Below are 25291 nucleotides of genomic sequence, written 5' to 3' on the forward strand. Positions count from 1 at the left end.
AACTGCTTATGCTCTACTGTGTTTCTTGGGGTTACTACAGGATAAAAATTATGTGTTTGGCATTAGAGTCGACAAATATTAAGAATAATTCTTATGCTATATTCTTATGCTTTTTTTGTTGAGGGAGGTCATTGAAAGGACAGGACTACTGGTTGAATGGTGAGCTGGGCCCTGGCAGCTGGAGGCTCCACCCTTCCCTGTCCTTGGAATGTGTGTTCTACTTGCTTTCCTGCTCCCAGCAGCTGCCCAAGGACACAGCCTTGAAAGAGTGATGTGGTATTGAGATGATCTGGATGGTAAACACCACTGAACCCAGCTGAGGCCTCCATGTAAGCTTACAAGATTTCATGGGTGGATGCAGGTATCCACTAATCATGCAGCAGCCCAAGATAAGCCTTGTATGAAAGTTCCCTTTGTTTATTAAACCTGCCACCTACCAATCTGGAGTGGCCTCTTCAGTCTCTCCCTGCTTTCAAAATGAGGAGGCCATTACACCTGGGAAGCTCCTGAGGAGCCTACGAACCACCGTATTTATATTTCTCAAATTTCCTACAATCAACACACAATGCTTTTAAAACCATGAAATAAAAAAAATAAAAAATAAAAAATAAAACCATGAAATAGGGGCAGCCTGGGTGGCTCAGTGGTTTGGTGCCGCCTTCAGCCTAGGGTGTGATCCTGGAGACCCAGGATGGAGTCCCACGTCGGGCTCCCTGCATGGAGCCTGCTTCTCCCTCTGCCTGTGCCTCTGTCTCTCTCTGTGTCTCTCATGAATAAATAAGTAAAAATCTTTAAAAAAAATAAAGCCATGAAATAATGTTAAAATAACCATGGAACCAAAACATTCGCCAGCCACAGGAAAACTCAATTAATAAAATCTCATTGTACATTGTGAGGTGGGATTTCAGGCCACTTCTCAGAAGGCTACTTACTGAAGATTAAGTATCCTTTTCTCTGTGGTTTTCTATTCCACACTGTGTATAACTCTGTCAGTGCAAGGCCTTAACAGGGAAGGCTTTTGTTTAGAGTTAATTTTTAAAATACTGCTTCTACCATAGGCCAGGGATTCCTACTTATCTGGGACCACTTTAGCTTCCACTTAGGATCCCTGGTTTAAGGGACGCCTGGGTGTCTCAGGGGTTGAGCATCTCTGCCTTTGGCTCAGGGCGTGATCCTTGGATTGAGTCCCAGGGTCCAATCCTGCATTGGGCTCTCTGCAGGGAGCCTGCTTCTCTCTCTGCATATGTCTCTGCCTCTTGCTGTGGGTCTCTCATGAATAAATAAATAAAATCTTAAAAAAGATTCTCTGGCTTAGGCTGGAGTCCTTTCTACCATGAGGCATATCCAGATCTTTTAAAGTAGATAGGAAGGAATGACTTTGGGTATGAAATAGTTTATACCTAACGAAAGGAGACCATTGTGAAAAGAAAATTTCAGGGTGGGGAAGAGTTACAAGAGTTAGTTACAAGAGTTGGAGATAAGAACAGATCTTTAGGCTTGCATAATTTCTCACTATGGGCACAGTCTTTGGCCCACAGCCTCTTAGTCAAGCACAGGACAGGGGCAAGAACTTCTAGCTGTTTCTGTGCAAGCGCTATGTCTTTAAGTGCTGACCTAGAGTTCAAGGTTTACTCTTTTCAGCACTCCCCTAACACCACAGGTAGGTCCTCTAGGAGTTTTGGCATCCTGCAGGGAGTAATGCAGTTTGATATTTTTTTAAAAAAGGGGAGGGCTCTGAGTAGGAGAAAATGGAACTGTATCAAACCGATGAATATGCTCAGGGGTTTTAAATATTTCAGTATTAAATCTTTTTTTTTTTTAATTTTTAAAGATGTTATTTATTCATGAGAGAGAGAGAAAGGGAGAGAGAGAGAGAGAGAGAGAGAGGAGGCAGAGACACAGGCAGAGGGAGGGGCAGGCTCCATGCAGGGAACCTGATGTGGGACTCCATCCTGGGACCCCAGGATCACACCCTGGGCCGAAGGCAGGCGCACAACCGCTGAGCCACCCAGGGGTCCCAGTATTAAACAGTTTTTGCTAACATTTCAGCATTTGCCCCCTTCAATTCACTTATTTTAAAAAAAGGTCTTTAAAATTCAGTAATGAGAAATGATTTCGGAGTGCTTTCCAGCAGTCCACACGGATGGCCCAAGACGTTTTAAACGTCCTCGACAGCAGGGGCGCCCTTCACAGCACAGGACCTTCACCGAGGGTTCCCCTCACGCTCTGGTTTTCGAAGCAGCAGTTTCAAAACACCGTCCCGTGCAGCACGCTGCCCTTTCTCCCGAAGTCCCTGAGCCTGAGCCTGCGCCTGCGCCTGCGCCTGCACTGGGGCGGCGGGAACCCGGAGCCAGGCACATCCCTTCCCCCCAGTGCCCCAGGGCCGGCCGAGCTGCGGGGGCGCCTGCCGTGCACCCACGCCCAGTCCCCGGCCGCCCCGCTCGCCTGCACCCCGCCATTCTAGGACTGCCCCTCCGTGCATCCATCTGGCAGCTGCCGTGCCCTGCCTGGCAGGCTCCCTCTCCAGAGCTCCGTTTTCTGAGCGAAGTCTCTTAGCTCCGGCTCCTCTATCACTGCGGTCTCACTCCTGCAGACCCGATGGGGGTACTGGGGCGAAGTGACCATTAATTTGCAATGTTGGATGGGATTCAGAATCCCAAAGCAGCTTCTCCACTTTACAGATGCATGATCTTGGGTGGTTATGCTTTGTAATACGGACACACATTCTGTTAATAGTGACCTCAGATGGACCTCAGCCAGTTAACCGACTGAGCCACCCAGGTGCCCCAAGGCTTTCTAATTCTTAATGGAAAAAAGGTTAATGGCACCTGACACATCTATGAGCATCTAGGTTATCCTTTTAACTTACTACCCATTTTTAAATTCCTTGGGAGCAGGAATCATGACTTTTTCATCCTTGCATCCCCAGAAGAGCTTTCCAAAATATAAATTAAAAATAAAGGGAGGTGTTTAAAAGCTTAGGATTGTTTTCATTTTGATTGAGTATTTAAAAAATGTTAAGTGCCATTTTGAGATTCATAGCTACATGTTAACTGTAAATAGAAGGACTAAGGAACGATTTTCTCAGTCTCCTACTGTCTCCCGTGTGACAGGTACTTTTCATATATGTTCTTTCATTTCTTCACAACAATCCTGTCAGGTCGGTGTCACCCCACTTTACCGATGAGAAGGCGGAATCACAACAGAATGACTTCCCCACCGTGGCAGAGCTTTGAGTGGCAAACACTGCATTTTGAACTCCCTTCCATCATATCAGCATCACTTACTGAAGAAGTAATTAGTACTACTACAAGACCCTTTCCCAGAATCAAAGGAGATGATGTTCACAAATGCTTTTTCCAAACTAGAACATGTTACTCAAGGGAAGGGTAAGTATTAAATTACAAGCAGCATGCTGTAATAAGTAAAACAAATAGGTATCTAGTCCCTATCATTTAGAGCCCAATGCCTTGAATAAATTGTCCTGTGGAATGGAGGTCATCAATAGGCATTTTAATCTTAACATTTCATGTGGATGTACTTTTGGTTTTTTTTAATTAATTTTTTTAAGATTTTATTTATTCATTCATGATAGAGAGAGAGAGAGAGAGGCAAAGACACAGGCAGAGGGAGAAGCAGGCTCCATGCTGGGAGCCCGACGCAGGACTCAATCCAGGGACTCCAGGATCACGCCCTGGACCAAAGGCAGGTGCCAAACAGCTGAGCCACCCAGGGATCCCCTGGATGTCCTTTTTAAAAAAAGTAATGGCAGGGGCGCCTGGGTGGCGCAGTTGGCTGAGCATTATACTTGGTTTTGGCTCAGGTCACAATCTCAGGGTCCTGGGATCAAGCCCCGTATCAGGCTGCCTGCTCAGCTGCCTATCTCTCTGCTCCACCCACAAATTGCACTCTCTCTCTCAAATAAATAAATAAATCTTTAAAAAGGTAATGACATCTGGCTATTATACTGGCAGGTACTGGGTCTGTTGTGTATCACTTATAATAATTTAGTATTCATACTAGGCTACTTTACAAAAGACAAATATAAGACATGGTCACTGCTCGGAAGCCTTATAATCTGAAAGGCATTAAGATACAGTGGATACACAACCATAGGGACAGAAAACTTTATCTTTAAAAAAATTTTTTTGGCACGAAAAATGAGTCTTTGGTGATTATCAATGAAATGTCTTAATGAAGTAGGTTTTGGAATGAGATATTTAAAGGGAAGGTACTACTTTGCATACGAAAGAGAAATGAATGATTTGGTTTCTGGGACTTCATGAACAAGTGATTTTCAGCTGATGGCAAAAAGATGCTTCCTTGGATATCAGAATATTTGGAGTTAGAACGAAGTGGCTATGAAGTTTTAAAAACAAGATAGTACCTTGAGCCCTTGATTTGTTTGAGTTTTCTTTATTTGTAAAATTCAGTTAACATTGAAGGGAATGTGGGTCTTTTTGGGTTCTTAAAGGAAGAATGCTCTAAAAAGAGAGATGAGAGGTACCAAGATGAAGACCAAGAATAATAAACCATGCAGTGTGGTGCTAAAAATAATGGAAAATGAAAGAAGTAAGGGGGAGGAATCAAAGGCAGGGATCACAAAGCAATGGGAAGAATTCACAGGATGACAAGGTTAATAGGAGGGTCAGGTAAGGGAAGACTTAATATGAAATTTGTCCTAGGAGAAATTATTAAAAGGTTTAAATATGTAACCCAAAGCTCCTACTGAAGCAAAAAACAAATTTTAAAAAATTGCGATTATAAAGGAAAAATATAATGTAAAATATTTATTTAATAAAAATAATTTCATAATGTATACAGAATTGAATAAAAAGTACAACAAATTATTTTCACTTCTTTGCAAAATTGCATACAGTACAACTTGCAAATTGGGGTCAGCCTTCTAGAAATATGGCCACACACCAGGATAAACTTATTATTGTCTTAAATAAGTAAAGGCTCCAGTTGTGTACCACAAACTTTGAATTAAATTCCATGGAAATGTTGCTTTGGTAACATAAATGATTTGATTGTACTGCAGTCCATTTTGTTAAAAAACATTAAATAAAATCCCTCGAACACCACTTTTCAACCTGTTTCTGAATAAACAATTCCCTACATAGCAAAATAGGATACAATATAAAATTGGAGGCTGTCCTTTTATGACATCACTTCTCCTTCGCTTAGTGCTCTGCTCTTGCTCTTGATCAGAAAGGAAGGTGAATGGAAAATGGCCTATATTTATGTTCATTTATTTCTAGAATTCCCACTTAGACTAAATGAGTATGTCAACTTTGGAACCTTGATATTATTATTCACACTGTTTACCTGTGTTATTCTAAATAAATTAACCTAGATTTTTTTCAAAATAAGGCAACAAAGTCGGCTTTAAAATGGTTTTCGTGTCTCACATACACTAGCAGCCACGTGGTAGATTAATTACAGAATTAGATACGTACCTAATAACATTTTCCAAGTACCCTGGAAGTGAAATCACCAGCAATTATTATTTTAAGCAGATAATCTGAGATGATCCACCCTTAGAAACAAAGGCAGATTTAATGTACAAAATGCAGGAATCAAGTCTATGCTAGTTCCTGTCCTATTGAAATAATTAAAAAGAGGCTCAGTTTGTGAAAAGGCCTTATAATAATCCAACAAATTCAGCTCCTAATGACATCTGTATCTTAGATAAGAAGGAAAAATAATATAAAAGGTATAAATAGGGATGAAGATATTTAAAAAAAAGAAAGGACTTTTCATTTTATTTTGGAAATAAAAGGGAATCCAAATACAAAATGGAGTAGTTGTATCTTTAGCCCATATATTAACTTCTCATTATAGAATTAATAATTCTTCAGATTGAAGACTGAAAGACAGGCAAACATACCTTAAGTTTTCTGATTAGGTCTCTTTAGATTATTAGCAGGCCTCAAAACTTGCCTTATTTTCTAACTAAATGAGCTTCTCTGGGAAGCATATGAATAATGCAAAAGTATATTCCTAAAGACAATCTACACAAATACAAAATTGTCAAGATGGAAACAGAACATTCATATAATGAATTTTTTTAAAATAACATAAAATTAGAAATGACACACATTCCTAATATGTGAGAACACCAAACCAGAGCAAGTATTGCCAGTGATAAGAACAGCTTTCCTCTGCAGAAACACAACACAAATGCACATGAGTATTACAGAAATAAGGATTAAGGTGAACACAGGTGCTGTGAGAACATACTTCTACTCTGACCTGTGAAGTCCCATGGCCCCTGTGAAGCCCTGGTCCCACTGGGCCACGCCTCTGGCTGACCAGATACAGAGAAGTAAACTGACTGATGAAACACCAAACTCACTTGCTATCAAATCTAAATGCCATGTGTTTCATTAGTGCTTTTCAAAATCAAGTTCACTTTTGAGTCAGAAGAAAATAATGTTTAAATTAGCTTTTATAAATAATCCACAAGATAAACCTCACCTCTGGCTCCTCTAAACAGTATTGTTACTCTGGGAACACAAGGTATAATCAGTTGGCTGCTTTGAAGCCTTAAAAAGCACATTAATATACATCTACATATTAAAAATTTAAATACATCCGGGCACAGTTGCTGTGCAGAGTTTTTGCTTTAAGCAGCAATTTCTCAGCAGTGTATCATGAAGTGGTTACATGAGAACTTGATTCTGCATCTTCTTGCTTTCTATATTTCTTCATAATACTGGCTGTACCATTAGCCAGGAAAACCACAGCGATGAGTGCAAAATAACTGGCGTAGATCAGGAACTAAAGGGGATGGGGAAAGAAGTGATGTAGATAATTATCAGTTAGGAGATGAGATGTTTTATTTTATTTATGTGAACATATCCTATGATTAAAGGTATATTCAGTTTTTCAGTAAGCCTTCACAAAACATTGTGTGCCCACACAATCTGCCAGGCACTGACAATCAGAAGAGGTAGCACAGCTTGGTGGAGTAAAGCCTCACTGCCTCAGGGCAAATCCTGACTCTGTCCCTTAGTAGCTGTGGGGCCCTGAGTGAAATACTTCACCTCTGAGCCTTGACTTCATTTACAAAATGGAATTCACAATATTCCCTATTTTACAGGGTTGTTGGGAAGGGATGAGATCACATATGTAAGTGTCTATTAGCCCACAATGCTAAGGCTGTTTATACTACTGGTTTTATTTTTGTTGCTGTTGTTACAATTGAATCATGGTTTCTCCCCTCAAGCTGGCAGGTAACTGTGACTAGCAGGCCAAATTCTGAAGATGAAGAACTTCTCCTCCTCCCCAGAAGAGGGCAGTAGGCAGTCAACTATATTCCATTATGGGCTTACTTTTTACTTTTCCTCAGGATCTTCTCTAGGCTAATATTTTAACGTGACTATATAGGTTGTCATCATCTTCATCATCACCTTCCTAAAAAAACTTATGAAATACTTATAAGCTGGCTCATGAATGCGATTTGGGTGCTACTCTAAGTCTTTGAGCCAGGTTTCTTAAAATTTGGATACATTTCCCTATAGGAAACCTGTTAGTCATGGCAATTAGAGTTTCAGCACAGCCTACACAATTCAATAATTCCTTATTTTTAAATCACTACTTCACTAGCAAGATGACAAGCACTTAGTTTCTCTCCTACCCTCCATTCCAAATCTAAGCACCTAACCCTTGAGAGGTGTTCTCAAGGTTTTCACTGCTGGTAGTAATTAGGAAACATACAGAAACCTCCCACTCCTCTGCTCTCTCTGCCCACCTTTTTGAGGCAGCATGATCCAGTGAGAGATGATTAGGCTTTAGAGTTAGAAGCTGGTTTAAATCCCAGCGTTGCCACATTATAGTTGACCATGCGACCTTAAACAACACTTAACATTATGTGACATCTCTCAGACTCATTCTCTCGATGTCCAATCCTGACAATAATCCCACAAAATTCTATACAGGATACGTGGCACATAGAAAACACTCTGTGCACATTACCTACTACTGTTATTATATCTCTTAGATCTCTGGTAAAAAACAAAGTTAGTTACTGCTAACATGCTGGACCTTTGTATTGTAAGAAAACTAATGCCTAAGTATGGAGGGGATCATCTGGGCCGGGATGGAGGTGGGGTAGGCACTTTTTGATTCAATAGCCCCATTTTGCCAAAGTACAGAGCAAGCCTTACCTACAAACTCACAAAGCATGAAGGCATATATGACTATACAGTTCCCGAATGAATGCAAGTATTTCCATTGTCTCCAGGTGTTTGTGTGGGTGTTTTCTCAATGAGTCACATGTTAAGAACCTTCATGCTATTAATCAACAGCAAGTCATTACCTTGGTAGTTGGGTATTTTAGAGAAGGGAGAACAGAACCATGAGGTGAACCAGGCATCTCAAAACACAGGATTCAGAATTCCATGCACAGAATTAAAATGAAGGGAAATACTGAAGGAGGAAGCACAAAAACTCAGCCTGGAAGGAACATTACTTCTGTTCTCCCAGAGTGTATAATTACACTCAGAAATGTTCTAGGTCCTCATCAAAAAGATGGTGGTCCTAACACCTTCCAGGGAGAAAAGAATTAAGGATGGGGGTTGACAAAAGGAAGGTGAGGACACTTCTACTTTCTTTCTTATATTTGTCTATACTGTCTGAATTTGCTTTCATTAAGCTCCACGTTGTTACCCAGCTCAAGTCATAACATTTTGAGTGTCAAAACAGAAATCTTACCTGAGTGGTAATTTCTAAGCCAAGGCCACTGGCATCCACCACAATAAGGGTGAGCAGAGTCTGAAGGGCCAGAGCAATGAAGGTATTCACACCAAACACTAGGGCGTAGCGCTCCATGCTGAGGTTAGCAGCAATCTGAAAACTTAAAAAATGAATACACAAAAGAAGAATGAAAAGTAAAAATAATATCCTAGTTTCGGTTTTTACCTCAATTTTCAATAGTAGCCCCTTCTTTCTACCGTTAATTCCCTTCCCAAACAGGTGAAAAGCATTCTGTTGCCAAGTGGTAGAAATCTCATGAAAATATTTGAATAGAGCAGGAATATAGGAACAAGGAAATAAATGAACCTTCCTTAAGTGCTTTCTCAGGAGAAAAACATAATACAATGCTTCCTCCTGTTTGCCTCTTTTAACTAGAAATTTTCATTCGTTTGTAAAGAAACCAAAAAGTTTATCTTGTCACTTTTCCAAATGTTTCTTTGAATCAAAATACATACGTTGCTATAGTGATGAGTAACATGTAGATGATTCTGAAGATGATATAGGATGTGTAGCACACCCAGATGTTCCTCACAGTATCCATAATATACACTGAGGAAGCAATCAGCAGAGAGAACAGAGACAGGGTCATCTCCCCCCATGTTGACCAGGATATTTTTACATAACCAACTGCAAACACAGCAACAGCACCTGCCAAATAAAACAAAGAAAATTGATCCAGTTATTTTGCTAAACAAATGCTCTTCTAATGAATTAAAAATTCAACTTAGATTATTAAAGTTTAAAATTTTGCAACTTATAAATAGGGTAAGCTCAAGATTATGGAGGGTGGGGATGCCTGGATGGCTCAGTGGTTGGGCGTCTGCCTTTGGCTCAGGGCATGATCCTGGAGTCCTGGATTGAGTCCCACATCAGGCTCCCTGCAGGGAGCCTGCTTCTCCTTCTGCCCATGTCTCTGCCTCTCTTTTTCTTTGTCTCTTATGAATAAATTAATAAAACCTTTAAAAAAAGGATTATGGAGGGCCTGGAAGTCACACAGAATTTTGGACTTGATGGAATAAATGACATGGAGCCAGAGAGACTATGAGATACAAGAAACTGAATTAGCACAGCCTGGCAATAAGATGAAAAAGGAGGACACAGACCCAGGGATGCTGTGACAGAAAAGGTACTGGGGCTGGCTCAGAGGCAGGAGTCCGAAAGAGCCACTGTTTTCCAGCTCGACAACCTGGCAGGAGGAATCATTTCCTTCCTAACCAAAGAGCAGTGCGGAACATGGCAAAAGGGCATCCCTGCTCGTCAGTAAAATGATGATGCTGACAATGATAGCTAAAATGTACAGAGCACTAAGTACCAGACACAGTTTTAAGTGTTTACAGAAATCACAGGATGGCTTCTAAAAACCTTAAGAGGTAGGTTGATAAATTAGAAAGGAACGATAGAAAAAAAATAAAAAAAAATAAAAAAAAAAAAAAGAAAGGAACGATAGAATATATTGGTCAAGGACACAGGCTCTGAGTTCAAATCATGTCTTTACTACTTAATATCCATCTGATCTTGGGCAAGTTATTAACCTACTGGTCTGTAAAATGGGGATTACTGCACCTGTCTCAGGCATATTGTGAGGACTGAGTTAATACACATGAAATCCTTAGAATAACATTTCCTGCATATTAACATTCAACATCTATTAGTTATTGTTATAAACTATTGTATATTCCCATTCTAAATTTCACATCATGTGACAAAAGCACTCAATAAATACAGAGATAATGGAAACCTGAATAGGAAGATAATTTTGAAAATCATTACGTTAGGTTTCCCTAAAGGACATAAAGAACTTAAATTTGTTAATCAGGGTCATCCACGACTTGTGCACTGCTAAATTTCTTCCTAGATTACAAAATCAGAGCTCAAACTTTGTAATCAAATTTAGGAGGGGAGGGGAAATCTGATTATGGTTGACTTAACCACTGGAGGAATCTTCCACCCGCCCTGCTTACCCAGGAGGGTGGACACGGCCTCCACACCGCCGTTGTAGATAGTGGCGTTGCGAGAGGGCATCACCTTCTCCCACAGGCCCTGTGTGTAGTTCACCACTTGGAAGTAGCCACAGGTGGAGAGGGCCCACCACACAGACCAGCAGAGCAGAGGGCGAGACGAGTAGCACATCAGAAAGTCACTCCACAGTATCTTCAGGACAAGGAGACGGTCTGGCTTGGGTTCCTACTCAAGAAGGGGAGAAAGCTCAAATCCTAGGAAGATGACTCCAGAAAGCAATCGTATAGACTTTCCTATCTTACAGACATTTTTCTTTTTCCTTGTGAAAAACCCACTGGCTTACTGCTTTTTATGCCTATAAATGGCATAGAGGCATACCTCGTTTTATTGTGCTTCCCTTGACTGCAAGTACGTGTTTTTAACACGTAGGATTGCGGCAACCCTGTCGAGCAAGTCTGCCAGAGCCAGGTTTGCCACAGTATTTGCCGCTTCATGTCTTTGGGTCACATTTTGGTTATTCTACAATATTTCAAACTTTTTCATTATTATTATATTTTTTATGGTGACCTGTGATGGTTACCACAATTGTATGGTACATCATTGATGTTAACAATTGTCACTGCTTTGGGGTGCCATGAATCATAACCATAGAAGATGGCCAACCTAATCAGTAAATGTTGTATGCGTTCTGACTGCCCCACAAACTGGCCATTCTTCCTCTATTTCCCTCCTTTTAGGCTTCCCTATTCCCCGAGGCACAGCAACATTGAGACTGGGCCAATTAATAACCCCACAACAGCCGCTACCAGCGCCACCTGCCATGCTTTTCTTACTGCCTTTGCCTAGAATGTTCTTATTTCTCTATTCAAATCTTATCTGTCTCCCAAAGTCTATCTCAAACACCAGGTCTTACATGGCAAGAGAACCTCCAGATGTAAACAGAACCTTTTAGTTGGTATAGTTAGGTGTTTGCAAGGCCAAGTTACAATACCACTCATTTCTCAGCCCTTTTGGGCACAGAAGTAGATTAGTCTGTAGCCAAAACAATGGCTAGGATGGAAATTTCCAAGCCTAAGCTTGCTTCTTTTACTAAGTGCTTCTGAAGGACACAATCCCAATACTAACTCTTGTCCTGAACAACAAACATTTTCTTGATGACAAGAAGACTATCGTTATTTCTGCAGCCATTGATACTCTATTATCTGAAACAGTAAAAACTTGCGGACTGAGCCTTAACTGATGGGAACAGATAATGTACATCTGGTTTCAAGAAAAACACAACAGAACGAAATATGGATCAAGGAGACTTGGTGCTGTTGAGGCAGGTTTACAATTTAGCAACAGTAAAGTTCTCGCCAAACATAAAAAGCTTCTAGGACACTCTCCTGCTCCCGCCTGTTGTGCATTTATTTTGCTCCAAGAATGGTGACTCTGGCCTCAGCCTGGTATCTCACCCAGCCCTAGTTCCTAAACCTGAATGTAGGGCATTAACAACCTGTTAACAGAGTTGACCTGTCTTTGGCTACTGCTTCAGGGGAGATGACACTTTTCTGAAGTTCCAGGGCATCAAGCTGTAACAGGGAAGGATGCAACCATGTATGGCTACACATCCTCCCCCCTCTATCCCAACTCTGACATATCCATTGGCCTGAGGCTAACTGGAGATATCCAGAGGGAATGATTTGTGACCACGAGGAGAAAAGGAGGGTTGAAAGGCAGACTATGGGTCTTTCACTTAAGTCTCCATACAATTCTGGTTTTGTGCTTGGTGCCAGCCTGGAGGGAAAGGGGGACTACTGTCCCAACACAAACCTCTCACCAGTCACTGTCACCATTATGATTTTATTTCTTTAGATTCTGAAAGCTATTTTGACACAAAAAGACATAGGAAGCTAAGTTATCACATAACACAGAGCAAAAAGACCCATGCCATTACAAAACTACACGTAGACTATAATATTATTTACTATCAAATGTGTATCTATAAATATAAATAAATAAATAAATAAATAAGAAAAGAGATTTTATCAAGACCATTAAACTATTAATAGTGGTAATCTTTGGGTGGTAGCAGATCAGATCATTCTCACTTCCCTTTATGTCATTTACTCTTTAATTAAAAAATGATATATGAATATTTTTATAAAATCAGAATTTTTCTTATGAAGATGATACATTTGTTAGCTATATATTACATATATAGCTACTCTTGAAATTAAATAAATAAAAGCCATTTTCTCCATGCAATGTGAAGATAATCTCAGTGGAATGAGAACCAAACAATGTTCCACAGTTATGCCCACTCACACAATCCTAAACTCAACTCCTACTCATTTATCACAATGGGCATCTAGTTTCAGATTTCACTTAGAGGATTCTGACACCATCTTAAACAAACAAAACAAAAACAAAACATTGAGAAATTATTTCTCTCCACCAAAGAATAGGAGTCTCTAATACAATGCTTTTAAAATCAACTAGACCTGGGTTTGAATTTTGACTGTGCCACTTTCTATGTGCCTTTGGTTAAGTTATCTGACATGAGCTTCTGTTCCCTCAACTGTACAAGGATTGTGATACCTACATCACAGAGTTTTCATAAGAATCAAATGAGCTAATGAATCTAAGATTCTTAGCAGAGTATTCAGTTCCCAGGTCCAAATAAATGGAAGCTGAAGTGATAATGATGATAGATGATAAAGAAAGCACAGCAGGAGCACACCTGCCTCTATGCAGATGGAAAAAAATTCTAAATCTTAGGCTTTCTACTATAAAATGGAAATTAATGTTTCCTTCAGTAGGCTTTTGGAAGAACTAAGGTATTACTCAATATGTAACAAGTGCTCAATAAATGTTCATTTCCTTTGTACTCTATCATGACTCGTGGATGCAATCAACAGATATTTATGAGTGCCCACGTGTCGTGTTTGGCGATGTTCTAGATTCTGGGAATACAGCAGAAAAGTCCCTGCCCTCATTAAACTGACATTCTGGTAAGGGAGACAGATGATAAATACACATATGAGAGAGTTTACAGTAGAAATGGTATTTTGAAGAAAAGAACAGCTGGCAAGTGTCTGTGGCAGAGAAAAGGAAGGATGATAAGAGTGTTGAAAGGCTGTCTGAAAAGCTGATGTCTGAGTTGATACCTGAGTGACATAAAGGAAGCAGCTGTGAAATCAGAACAAAGGGCAGTCCTGACGGAGAACCTCTGAACTGAACTTCTGAAGTGGGAATAGGCTCTATGTGTTTGGACCAGAGCCATGTGGAGCATCGTCGTGAGATAAGGCCAGATTGTATAGGGGCTTATAGGCCACAGTGTGAACTGTGGATTTTCTTCTACATGCAATAGGAAAATATATGGGAGTGAGGGGTAAGATGATTAGGGTTTAATGCCTAAACTGTGAAGACTACAGTTACATCACTTCTATATTATGTGTTCCTAACTATATGGGGGACTGGACAGGAAAGGAAAATGTGGTCATGTCATGCCTGGTCATCTAAAGATAAAGGCACCTTCAGATCAATCAGCTCATAAAACTCAGTATTCTAGAGCTAAGGTAAGTTTAGTGATCATCTGGTTTACAGTCTACATTTAAGGGTAGCCTCAGTTAAAGAATTAATGGTGGAATTAGTACCAGATTCTACGAAAACCTTTCCTAAGGCTCAGAAGACCAGGGTAAACCAATTCAAAGTGAAAGATTATTTACAGCCTCAAGGGTAAATAACTATCTACAGTGAAGGTACAATGCTATTCTTGATTGCTCATGTCTAATGATAAAGATAACAGAAATGAACATATATTGATGATCTACTACAAATTACTCACTTGAGAGCTCTACATTGCCTCAGTTAACACTAGAAATAACTGTGAGGTAGGTAGAAGAATGAGGGAAGAAACTAAGCCTCAAAGAATTAAACAACTTGCCCAAGATCACCCTGCTGGTTAAGAACTAGAACCCGGGTTTGACCTTTTCCTTCAAAATCCACTATGTGCTGCTAGAAATTATATTAAGTACAAAGTGGAAACATTAATGTTGTTACTGTCAGTGTTTCATAGAGCTCAAACACACACATAGGCAAAGAATGCTTACTCATAATAAGGGGTATTAGTCTACAAATAAAAGTATAGGTGTGTTAACAGGTATTGTTTAAGTATTAATTACATGTCAGGCCCTGTGCTAAAGAAGTGGCTTAATTTACATCATTTCTAATGGATGAGCAATTTAAAATAAATCAGGTCCAGCTATCGGCTAAGCATAGAAGGAATCCCATTTCCTATTTAGGAAAGAAAATCACTGGCTATGCTGGAATGTCAACATGCTCTGCCCCATAGCAATAGGGCCATTCTGAAAAGAACTCACAAGTACTGTAAGGTAACTTGTGAATGGGGCTATCACTTAGACTCTTACTTCATTATCCCTTTCCATAGTCAAGATCAAACCACCTACTTTTCTTTACTATATTTACCACAATTACTGATTTACAGTTCAGTTATGGGCTTTGTCAACTTAAAATGGTACTGCAATCCCCAATATTCCTCTTCTGACCTTCTTTCAAGCTTGTCAAGAGAAACAGCACTATTTTAGCCCTGTACAGTGGCAAGCAGCCCTGACTGCCTGTAAAGGTGCCAGCAGAGGGGCACCTGGGTGGCTCAGTGGTTGAGTATCTGCCTTCCTGGAGTCCTGGGATCTAGTCCCGTATTGGGCTCCCCTCAGGGAGCCTGCTTCCTTCTCTGCCTCTCTCTGTGTCTCTCATAAGTGAATCAATAAAATCTTAAAAAAAAAAAAAAAAAAAAAAAGCAGAGCCAAGGATATGATAGAACTGACTTGAATCTAACTTTTACCACACTGTAGCCAACAGTGATGGTTCTGACCATTTTGTCACCCCAGTGAAAGACTTTAATGGAGCAAAGTACAGATCAAACTGAGTCTCATATACGCTCTTTAATTATGTGACATATATCAGCACAATTCTGCAAAAGTCACTAATCTCTGTTCCCACTCCTTATCTCTTTAAAATGAGAGGGTGGTTGACATCTCATGTCTCTTATAACTTTAAGATACTCTGATGGTCCTATAGCCTGTGGTTAGAATCATTTCAGCATGTCAAGTACTGACATTTTGCATGTATATAAACAACAAATGTCAAGTTGGTCTAGGACAGTTTTTTAAATGGTAGGTTACAACTCATTTGTTAACAGGTAATGGGCAGTGATCTGCATTGTAAAAATGGAACTGAATGAAACAAATAATATACTGTATGTTAATTAAATTGAATTAAAAAAATAAAACTGCAAAGTTTTTATCAAAAAAATGAATGTAATGGAATATACTACCAGAATAAAAGTATTGAGTTATGAAACCTCTGCTTCAGTTATATATAAAATATATACATACCTATGAATGGTACTTGTTCCTATGTAAAATGTGTTTCTTACTATTTCTTACTCATGTTCTAAATAGTTTAAAACTTATGTTTTATACAAATCTTTAGAACTATGGCCAATGTCAACTATGGCCAATGTTAATACTTGATATATGTCAATATATATTATTTATTATTAATTTATATATATTTGATATATTTATATATATTAATTTTTAGCTAAGGCCATTTTAAGACATTTGAAACAGAATTTAAAAAGGGTTATTTTTTTCTACTACATGATATCAGATGATTATACTTTTTTTTTTTTTTTACTCCAGATGATTATAACTCCTTCCTCCATCAACGCTTTGTTGAATTGTCAACATCATTTAACAAACTATGAAGGAATCAGCATTTCCTTCCTAACTTAATCCCTGGTATCCTGATTGATGCTACCCATCGGTGCCCTAGTAATCAAAGTGCGTTCCATGACCAGTGTCACCTAGTCTCAATCTCTTTGAGATGATAACCTAAATTTCAACTAGCAATCACAAGTAAAGAGTGGGAGTGGGCTTAAGAGAGTAATTAAATGCCACATTGAAACAATTTGAGTTAACCCCAGATGAGGAGCCAAAGACTTCACTCAGTGGGTTCTTTACTCTCAGACTACAAGGCTTATGGAGCTCGATTTTATAACTGACAGAGTCCACCTGCAAAGTGAGAATGTTAACAGGTTATTTCCAAACATGTCCCACGAAAGCTAAGACTAATTCAGTATGGTTGGAATGAACCTTGCCCCTCACAGCTTATAACCTGTTAGAAAGATAAAAAGCTCTTATAAAGAAATTAATCTTCCTGGCTACCCAGAACATATGGATGGATTATTCTGATCCATACCTAAGAGATAATTTCATAGTCACACTTTTAATATGTATTCCATCATCATCTTAATTTTTTCTCTTGTGATTATCTTCCTGTGTGTTATTCATTACTACTCCACTCTGGGCAAGTGTCATTTGAAAATACAGATACACTTCCAGCACAGAAGAGGAAGTAAAGTTCTTAACCTTATATACTTTGGGCTTCAATTCAGAACCTGGAAGTAGATATTCATCACTTATTAGAATCATTTCCTCTATTCATTTAGCAAAACTCTCTGAGTGCTTTCCTTATACACCAAGTACCAGATAGAAAGGTGAAGAAGATACAGTTCCTGTTATGGCTCCTTAGGACATCTCTGACACAAGCAATGTAACACTGTACAGTCTGACTTTGGAGGTCATTCACTCCAGGATAAAATATATTTGCCATCTCTAATATAAATCATCCTTATCTGTAATCAATGAATGAATGAACCAAGGGAGCAATTCAGGGTAAAACCTAAATCTGGCTGCCCAGGTGGCTCAGCGGTTTAGCGCCGCCTTCAGCCCAGGGCCAGATCCTGGGGACCCGGGATCGAGTCCCACGTCAGGCTCCCTGCATGGAGCGTGCTTCTCCCACTGCCTGTGTCTCTGCCCCCCACCCGCTCTCTGTCTCTCTCATGAATAAATAAAATCTTAAAAACAAACAAACAAACAAACAAAAAACCTGAATCCAGATAAATACAATGTCTAGCTAGATGGGGTTTCCTGTCTGGTTTGTCACCATTGCTCCAATTACCAGAGCAGCAACCACAAGGTGTTTAAGGCTATACTTACCGGCTCCTCCATATTTAGAGGGATTTTTGACTCAACATCCTCCCACCCCGGAAGGTGGTTAGAAGCTGAGGTGTTGGTTATAATCCCGCCATTTTGTGCCTTGATGCCATTCATTCTCTGGCAAGTGGAAGGAACATGGTGAAAGAAAAGGCTCTTCTGTGGCATAGGAAGAAACCAGGCCACAGCAAAAGCCACGGAAACACACGTAAGAGAGATGACATTCAGACTAAACAGGGACCAGCCTGCCACTGAGAAGAGGATTTGCCCCAGGACAGAGCCCACAGTAAAGCCCACCAAGGTGGCACTCCGACAGTAACTTGTGACTTTCTGGTACATGTTCAGGTCTACCACACTGTAGATATAAGAATAATAGGCAATTTCAGTGGCTGTGGCAATGCCATAAAAGAATTCCAAGAACTGAATGGCCAGGAGTCCCTGGGCGTAAAGCAGCATGAACCATGTAACAATAAGGCTGAGTCCCTGCAGCAGAACAACAGGCTTATAACGGAGGTAGTCTGTGGCTAGGAACACAGGAAACAGCAGCACCAAGTAAGAGTAAGTCCATACTGGATAAATTTCGTTGAAGACCTGATAGAAAAAGAAAATTAAAAACCCGTTAGTGATATCAATGGATCTGGAATATTCATAACAGTTTATTCTTATGCCATTTATGCAACAAACTGCTGCTACCTCTAATAAATCATCCTTATCAACCAAAGAAATCTCAACAATTCTGATAATTGTTTGGAATATACTTCCCCATGTCCACCCCATTGTCTTTTTTTTTTTTTTTTAATTTTTTTAACTTTTATTTATTTATGATAGTCACAGAGAGAGAGAGAGAGAGAGGCAGAGACACAGGCAGAGGGAGAAGCAGGCTCCATGCACCAGGAGCCCGATGTGGGATTCGATCCTGGGTCTCCAGGATCGCGCCCTGGGCCAAAGGCAGGCGCCAAACCGCTGCGCCACCCAGGGATCCCCCATTGTCTTTTTCTTAAAATCCTTCCCCTTCATCAAGGCCTAGTTCAAAGCCTTCCTCATCCTGGCAGATTTTGCTGGAGCTGACAGCATTCTTAGGGCAATACTCAGGGCTCTCTTGATACTGCTTTGTATGTGCCAATCTCCCCAGTTACCTCACAACGTTGGTTGCTAACCATGGTTGCACATCTCCCATGGAGCTTTAAAAAATGTAGATGCCTAGCCAAGGCAGTTCTTTATAGCCTCCTAGGAGACTTTAATCTGAGCCAGCATTGAGGACTACTGCCTTAGAGGGCAGACCATTAGGGCTGACTTGATGTTCCATGCTGACCCGCACAGCCTTGTAGTCAGCATGCTGTGTGCAAGGGACTTGGCTCAAGGACTGTTTTGGAAATGGATAAGTGTTTAGGAATCATCATCAATTCTTCCTTCTAGCCACAGAATAGGGAGCCTTGATCCTACTGTTTGATTAGGTTTCTCTGATTTTAAGTTTTATTGTTTTGGGGAAACAGGTGAAGAGGATAGTTCTGTCCTAGTGTCCTGATGGAATAATTATCTGTAGATGATAGGATTATAGGCCAACTTTGATGTCCTTTTTGCTTGTCTGTAATATGTAAAGGATAGAAGTTTTTGCTTTCTCTTTAATGGATTATTAAAATTGGAATAAGTAGAAATAAGCTCTCTGCCATACAGACACAGCTGGAATTTCAACCCATCATTCACTGTGTGACTATAGGCAAGTTTGTTTTTTTAGTTCCCATTAGCCTTTGTCTCCATTAACAGTAAAAGAAGCATAAACCCTACACCACAGGGTTGCTTATTGCAAGGATTAAATGAGAAAATACATGCAAATCAGTCATTCACTCTATTTAGATGTCAAGACTTAAGGACTGAAGCTGAAACAGGCCCTTTGGAACAATATGAATGAAATAAATCAACAGAACTGCCATCCCCAGTCTTCCAATATCAATCACTGTAAGTGACCTTCCCTCTTTTACACCTACCCCAGTGTCTAGCAAGGTCCTGGGATGAATATAAGTTGGTTTTTTTTAAAATGATCATTTCAAAGTCTGGATCAATGGCCCCGATTTTTAAGTGCTTTCTGAAAGGCCACCTTGGTAACAGGCTAACTACTTCGCCATGGAGCAATATGACTATCTAAGGCCAAGGGCAACCTTCTTTTTAACTCTCACATATGCTTCAGTTCACCCAAATGTAAAATGGGCTGTTTTCAGGGTTAGAGGAATAATAAACAGTTACTGTAAAAAATATTTTGCTGGTACAGAACACAATTACAAAAGACAGACATAATCGGAAATATATTCCTGTACTGATTTCTATTTTTGACTGGTCAGATATCAAAAGTAATTTGTCTGATAGTCTCACCTTCATGAATTTTAGCCTAATTTGTATTTATATCAATCATTTAGCAACTTCTATTAGATTAGGAAATTTCTTACACCTGAAGATGGGTATGAAAAGTATAATTGTGAACTGTAGAAATGACTGTTATTCAAAAGTGTGTACATTTTAGCAACCAAGAAACAAAATGCCTTTGGCTGGTGCCTGCACAGCCCCAAGATACCTCAGCAGAAAACCAAAGTGGACAGGGTAACTTTGAGTTAAAAGTGGTGAAGGATGAAAGCATCCCTACAGACTCTTCACAGTGGTATCCCATTAACCGCCCCCCCCATTCTTTTTTTGCCTCTAGTTTTACCAGTAATCTCCTATAGTTTTCTTAAGTGTTAAACTGCCTCTTCTGACTCCACTTTCACATTTTCCCCAACATGTTTTTCCCAGCACGACACCACAACCCATTGGCCATCATGCCTTTCCTTTAAAAACCCTCTTCCTCACTTCCTCACCACACCCTTCAGGGCTTTGACTTCTTTGCTCCAGTAAAATTGTCTATACCTATGTATGTTCCATACCTTTCAGTAACAATTGTTCCAAAGTGATTAACTGCTGGGTTTTCATTATATAAATCTGTTTCATTATATTAATTATATTAATAATTATTAATTATTAATAATAATAATTTATTTTATAATAAATTATTTATTATATTAATCATTTCATTTCATTATATTAATCCTTTTAATTATCAACTTAAGTGCTTATATTTATGAGACTAATTCTGCTCCTAACACAAAGCCACAAGATAATGAAGATGAGAAAAAGTAACATGGCCAGACCTGCAAAGCCAAGTAGGAAAAAATTAAAGGCAAGTGGGGGGATCCCTGGGTGGCGCAGCGGTTTGGCGCCTGCCTTTGGCCCAGGGCGCGATCCTGGAGACCCGGGATCGAATCCCACATCGGGCTCCCGGTGCATGGAGCCTGCTTCTCCCTCTGCCTGTGTCTCTGCCTCTCTCTCTCTCACTGTGTGCCTATCATAAATAAATAAAAAAAAATTAAAAAAAAAAAATAAAGGCAAGTGGGGGGTGGGGTGGGAGAAGAGATGGGTTCTCTTTAAATCATTCTAAATAAAAAACCTGACTTTTCTCCTGTGAAAGAGATCAACCCAAATGAATGTCCCTCTCACAGTGTTATCAACATTGTAACAGCAAACGTCTACTGAGCCACACATTATGCTAACTGCCTTACCTACTTTATTTAATCCAAACAACAATTCTAAGAAGTAAAAGCTTTTATTACCTCTATTTTACAACTGAGGATACTTGGCTTTACAGAAAGGTTAAATAAATTATCCAAAGTTATCAAAGCTAGCTTTGGCAGACGGTAGATCAGAATCTTGATAGTCTGAATCCACAACACTAAAATGCCTCATTTCTTCCATCAGAAAACTGTTACTGATCATCTGGTATGTTCCAGGGCTACTTCGAATATCTGCAGCAGCTTTTTCAACTTGTATTAAGGTACTTCTATAGGGCATTCACGAAGAGATAAAGACCACACCAATCTCCAGATTTGAGCTACTGGGTCTCTAAAAGAAGATCCTTTCCCTTTCAATGCATGGACAAACTGTTACACCAAAAAAAGTTTCTTCCATAGATAGTTTTAATCCTGAAAGGAAACTCCCCACATGCAAAAAATGTACATATTACAGACTCTTACTGTACATACCCTGGACAATACCTTCTTATCTTAGGTAAAATCTGCCACGTGAACAAAGGGAGCAGATTTTATCATAAGATGCTTTTCACCACTCTTTGGATCAGAGCTTGTTTGTGCTTTCTTTTGAGACACAGAAAGCCAAGAGAAAAACAGATGTTCCTTTTAAGCTCTAATTCGGATTTAGATTTTAGAATTCAGTTTCAATTAAACAACTAGTTAATAAGCTCTTATTTGTGAAACACTTGAAGCTGTGTGGATTACAAAAAATAAAATAAAGCCTCAGTTCTTCAGGAGTTCTGAACCTAATGAGTAATATATATTCATACTCTATTGGTAAGGGGGGAGATAGTAAATAGGAGGTTACTTCTTTGAGGCGGCTTTGAAGGAAGAGAAAGTTAGAGGCTAACAGATATCAACTGATAGGTATGGGAAGCTTATTCCAGGCAGAGATTACAACTTTGAGTACAGACTGGGAGATGAGAGACTGTGGGTATGCTGAATTTATGAGTAGAAGATCGATGTGATAGAGCATGGGCACATGGAAGAAGGCAAGGAGAGGAAATATATAGCAGGAAATAAGGCTGTTACGGAGGTAAGAGCCAAATTCTGTAGGACTCCGAATATCAGAATAAGTAGAAAGTTTTTTTTTTTTTAAATCAAAGAAAGGTAGTGAATTTCTGTCAAATCACATGCAAAAAGGATGAAAGAATAAAAAAGTGTTGGAGATATAGAGCTCTATTTTATTAAAAGTTTGGCTTTCAACTATTAGAACACAGTCCATTTTTAACCTGTTTAAAAGTTAGAAAGTGTGTGTTGGGGGGTGTGCCTGGGTGGCTCTATCGGTTAAGCATCTACTTTCAGCTCAGGTCATGATCTGGAGTACAGTGATACAGCCCTACATGGGGCTCATGGCTTGGTGGGGAGTCTCCCACCCTTCTCCCTCTGCCCCACCCCCCACCCCTCACCCACTTGTATTAAAAAAAAAAAAAAAACTTAGGAAGTGGTGTACCTGAAACAGATTAACATTTTTCCTAAAATCTAAGAAAAAAATCCTTTGATACTGTAAAGATAAATTCTGTCCTTTTCCATCTTTGGACTTAGTTAACAATAGTTCCATTTAAGATGACCTAAGTTGGCCCTTCTAAAGTCTTACAAGTAAATACAAATTTCAATACAATATCACTGACCATGAACTGACATTCGCTTTGCCTAAAAATCATTTAATATTTCTTATTAACTGTCTACTGGCAAAAGCAAGCATGAGGTCAGGAAGGAGAACAAGTTGTTCTATTTATTTCTGTTATTAGATGTTTTAAGAAACCAGGGTTCTGGAGAGGCTGAACAGAGCCATTCTGTGCATGATCAACAGTATCAGCTAAGGTCCAAGGTCCTCACCGAAAAATGACATCCTTTCTAGACCACTAGATTTCTCTTCAAACTCTGCCCTCATCCTCCTCCAATGTGCAATAACAGAAATTGTGCTAGGTTTGTTACATAATCCACAAATATTTACTGGGCCTGGCACCCTTGTTTTACTCCAATGCCACTGAATATGTTTCACTCAGCCTAGAAAGCTCTGATTAGACAGGGCACAGGATGACACATGACATAACAACTCCTCTGCCCGGGGCAATTGACAAAACAGATCAGCTTTCAAATATCAACGCTGGGAACATGTTTCTCTCCTTGTGCCCCTGTGTCAGGCAAGGTACACACACTGTGCAGATCACGTGGCAGTTCACATGAAACTTTCATTGTAAGCTGCTAAAGAAGTATCATTTCTGCTTCAGTGGCTATACCTCAGAGTCAGTAATTGTCTCCAGAATCGCTCTCTATTTACTGCAGTAATTTTTTTGTCAAATCATTCTGTTCACAATGTTAAAATGTAACCAATGTTAAAATTCAAACAGGTAATGAATAACTGTTAGAGTCCTTTGCAGGGTGGTCCTTAAGACTGAGATATAGGGACGCCTGGGTGGCTCAGTGGTTGAGCTTCGGCCTTCGGCTCAGGGCGTGATCCTGGCGTCCTGGGATCCGGTCCTGCATTGGGCTCCCTGCAGGAAGCCAGTTTCTCCTTCTGCCTATGTCTCTGCCCCTCTCTCTGTGTCTCTCATGAATAAATTAAAAAAGAAAAAAGACTGAGAAATAAAAGATCTTAAGTTGGATAAAAGTTAATGATATTGGCTGGAAGTAGACAACATAAGAAATTCAAACGAAACCCTCAATCTAGGATTTAACACTGACTTTCAATTCCCTGCCAAGTGTCCTTGAAAGTGGAGGGCAAAACAAACTAGACTGTGAGTTAAGTATATCCTGCTCTGACCTGTCATGCAGGGATACTGAGCTGCTACTCAAAAGAGGTGATTACTAACCACAGGAAGAAAAGTAGAGTGTAAATGGCAGGGAAGGGAAGGGAGGAAAAGCAGGAAGAGGAAAAAAACAGCTAAATGCCCACTCAGCTTTCACCCTTTGTGTAGCGTTCTAGAAAGGAATACCAGACGTGAGCTTTCAGGCCTGTGAAAAGAGGCTAAGGAGCCTCCTCAGCTGAGAACCAAAACTAACATCTGTGAACCCACAATTCACCATGCAAGAAAAATTATAATCAAGTGCCAATTATATGATACCGTCGCCGTATCTGCTTTTACCCCAGGAGGCAGGGCATGAGAGGGGACAGCATGTCCTTGAACAAAGCCTCACCTAATTAAAAACCAAAACGAATTCCGATGATGGATTTTTGTTCGTTGTTCTGTTCTGTCCTCGTTTAAGCACACGCATCCCGTCAAAGGTAAACAACGCAAAGTATGGGAAGGAAGAGGGAGCAGCAGGGAGAGGGAAGAGTCTTTCAAAGAAGCAGGGGTTACTTCGCACCTGGTTCCCTATTTCAATCAGCAAACACGTACTGACCCTCTCCCCGCTGCCCAAAGCACAGCTCGCAGTTGGGCTTTTTTTAATCCACACACCCCGCGGCGCCCCCTCCCGGCCCCCGGCGGGAACTGCAGGGCGAGTCGGCGCGCGCCGGGCTGACCCCCAGCGAGCCGGGCAGCGCCGCCCGCCGCCCGCCGCCCGCAGCGCACGGGAGCGGGGGCTCCCGACTGGCCTTCCCAGCCCTTCCTGGAAGCCGGGCCCCGTGCACCGAGGGGGCGCCCGAAGACCGACTTCCGACCGCGTGAAGGCTAAGAGCCCGCGCCCTCCTCTCCCCGCCCCCTCCCCAGCGCCCGCCGCCGCGCCAACCTGCCGCTCCGTCAGGTTCTTGTCCGGCCCCAGCAGGTAGGGCGTCAGGAAGGGCTCGGACGGCCGGAGGCTGGCGAAGAAGCCGTAGGCGCACAGCAGCGCGGTGGGCAAGAACCAGCACTCGCGGGGCACGCGGGCCGTGCGCAGGAGCATCGTGGCCGCCGCCGCCGCCGCCCGCCGGGACACCGGGCCGGGCACATCCATTCGCGGGAGGGAGGG

At 40.7% G+C, this 25291-nt stretch overlaps 1 protein-coding gene and 1 long non-coding RNA gene across 5 annotated transcripts in view; one reads left to right on the forward strand and one right to left on the reverse strand.

Annotated features, from left to right (window-relative positions):
* The window catches only part of LOC144316104 (uncharacterized), a 39623-nt gene extending 17093 nt beyond the window's left edge, over positions 1-22530 (forward strand). For 2 of the 4 annotated variants that reach the window (XR_013381912.1, XR_013381909.1), the window contains 3 exons: positions 124-329; positions 3161-3389; positions 3606-5087. This is a non-coding gene — a long non-coding RNA (uncharacterized LOC144316104). Of the gene's footprint in view, positions 1-123; positions 330-3160; positions 3390-3605; positions 5088-19640; positions 19743-21566 lie in introns of those variants that run through there. The other 2 variants (XR_013381910.1, XR_013381911.1) reach the window with 2 other exon arrangements.
* SLC19A2 (solute carrier family 19 member 2) lies at positions 4776-25291 on the reverse strand. The gene is made up of 6 exons (XM_077901579.1): positions 25073-25291; positions 17790-18377; positions 10725-10947; positions 9219-9411; positions 8722-8863; positions 4776-6786 (listed from the first exon to the last, which is right to left on the reverse strand). Exons 1-6 carry the CDS (start codon positions 25274-25276, stop codon positions 6658-6660), a joined length of 1479 nt encoding a protein of 492 aa, XP_077757705.1. The 5' UTR covers positions 25277-25291; the 3' UTR covers positions 4776-6657.

Source organism: Canis aureus, chromosome 6 (genome assembly GCF_053574225.1).
Source record: "Canis aureus isolate CA01 chromosome 6, VMU_Caureus_v.1.0, whole genome shotgun sequence".
NCBI lineage: Eukaryota > Metazoa > Chordata > Mammalia > Carnivora > Canidae > Canis > Canis aureus.

Excerpts from the sequence above, each read along its gene's own strand:
- SLC19A2 (XM_077901579.1), bottom strand. The coding sequence starts at position 25,276 with ATGGATGTGCCCGGCCCGGTGTCCCGGCGGGCGGCGGCGGCGGCGGCC. Across the intron at positions 18,378-25,072 it reads AGAACCTGACGGAGCGGCAG|GTCTTCAACGAAATTTATCC; the intron begins GTTGGCGCGGCG and ends TTTTTCTATCAG. Across the intron at positions 8,864-9,218 it reads TTACTCATCACTATAGCAAC|TTTTCAGATTGCTGCTAACC; the intron begins GTATGTATTTTG and ends TCATTTTTTAAG.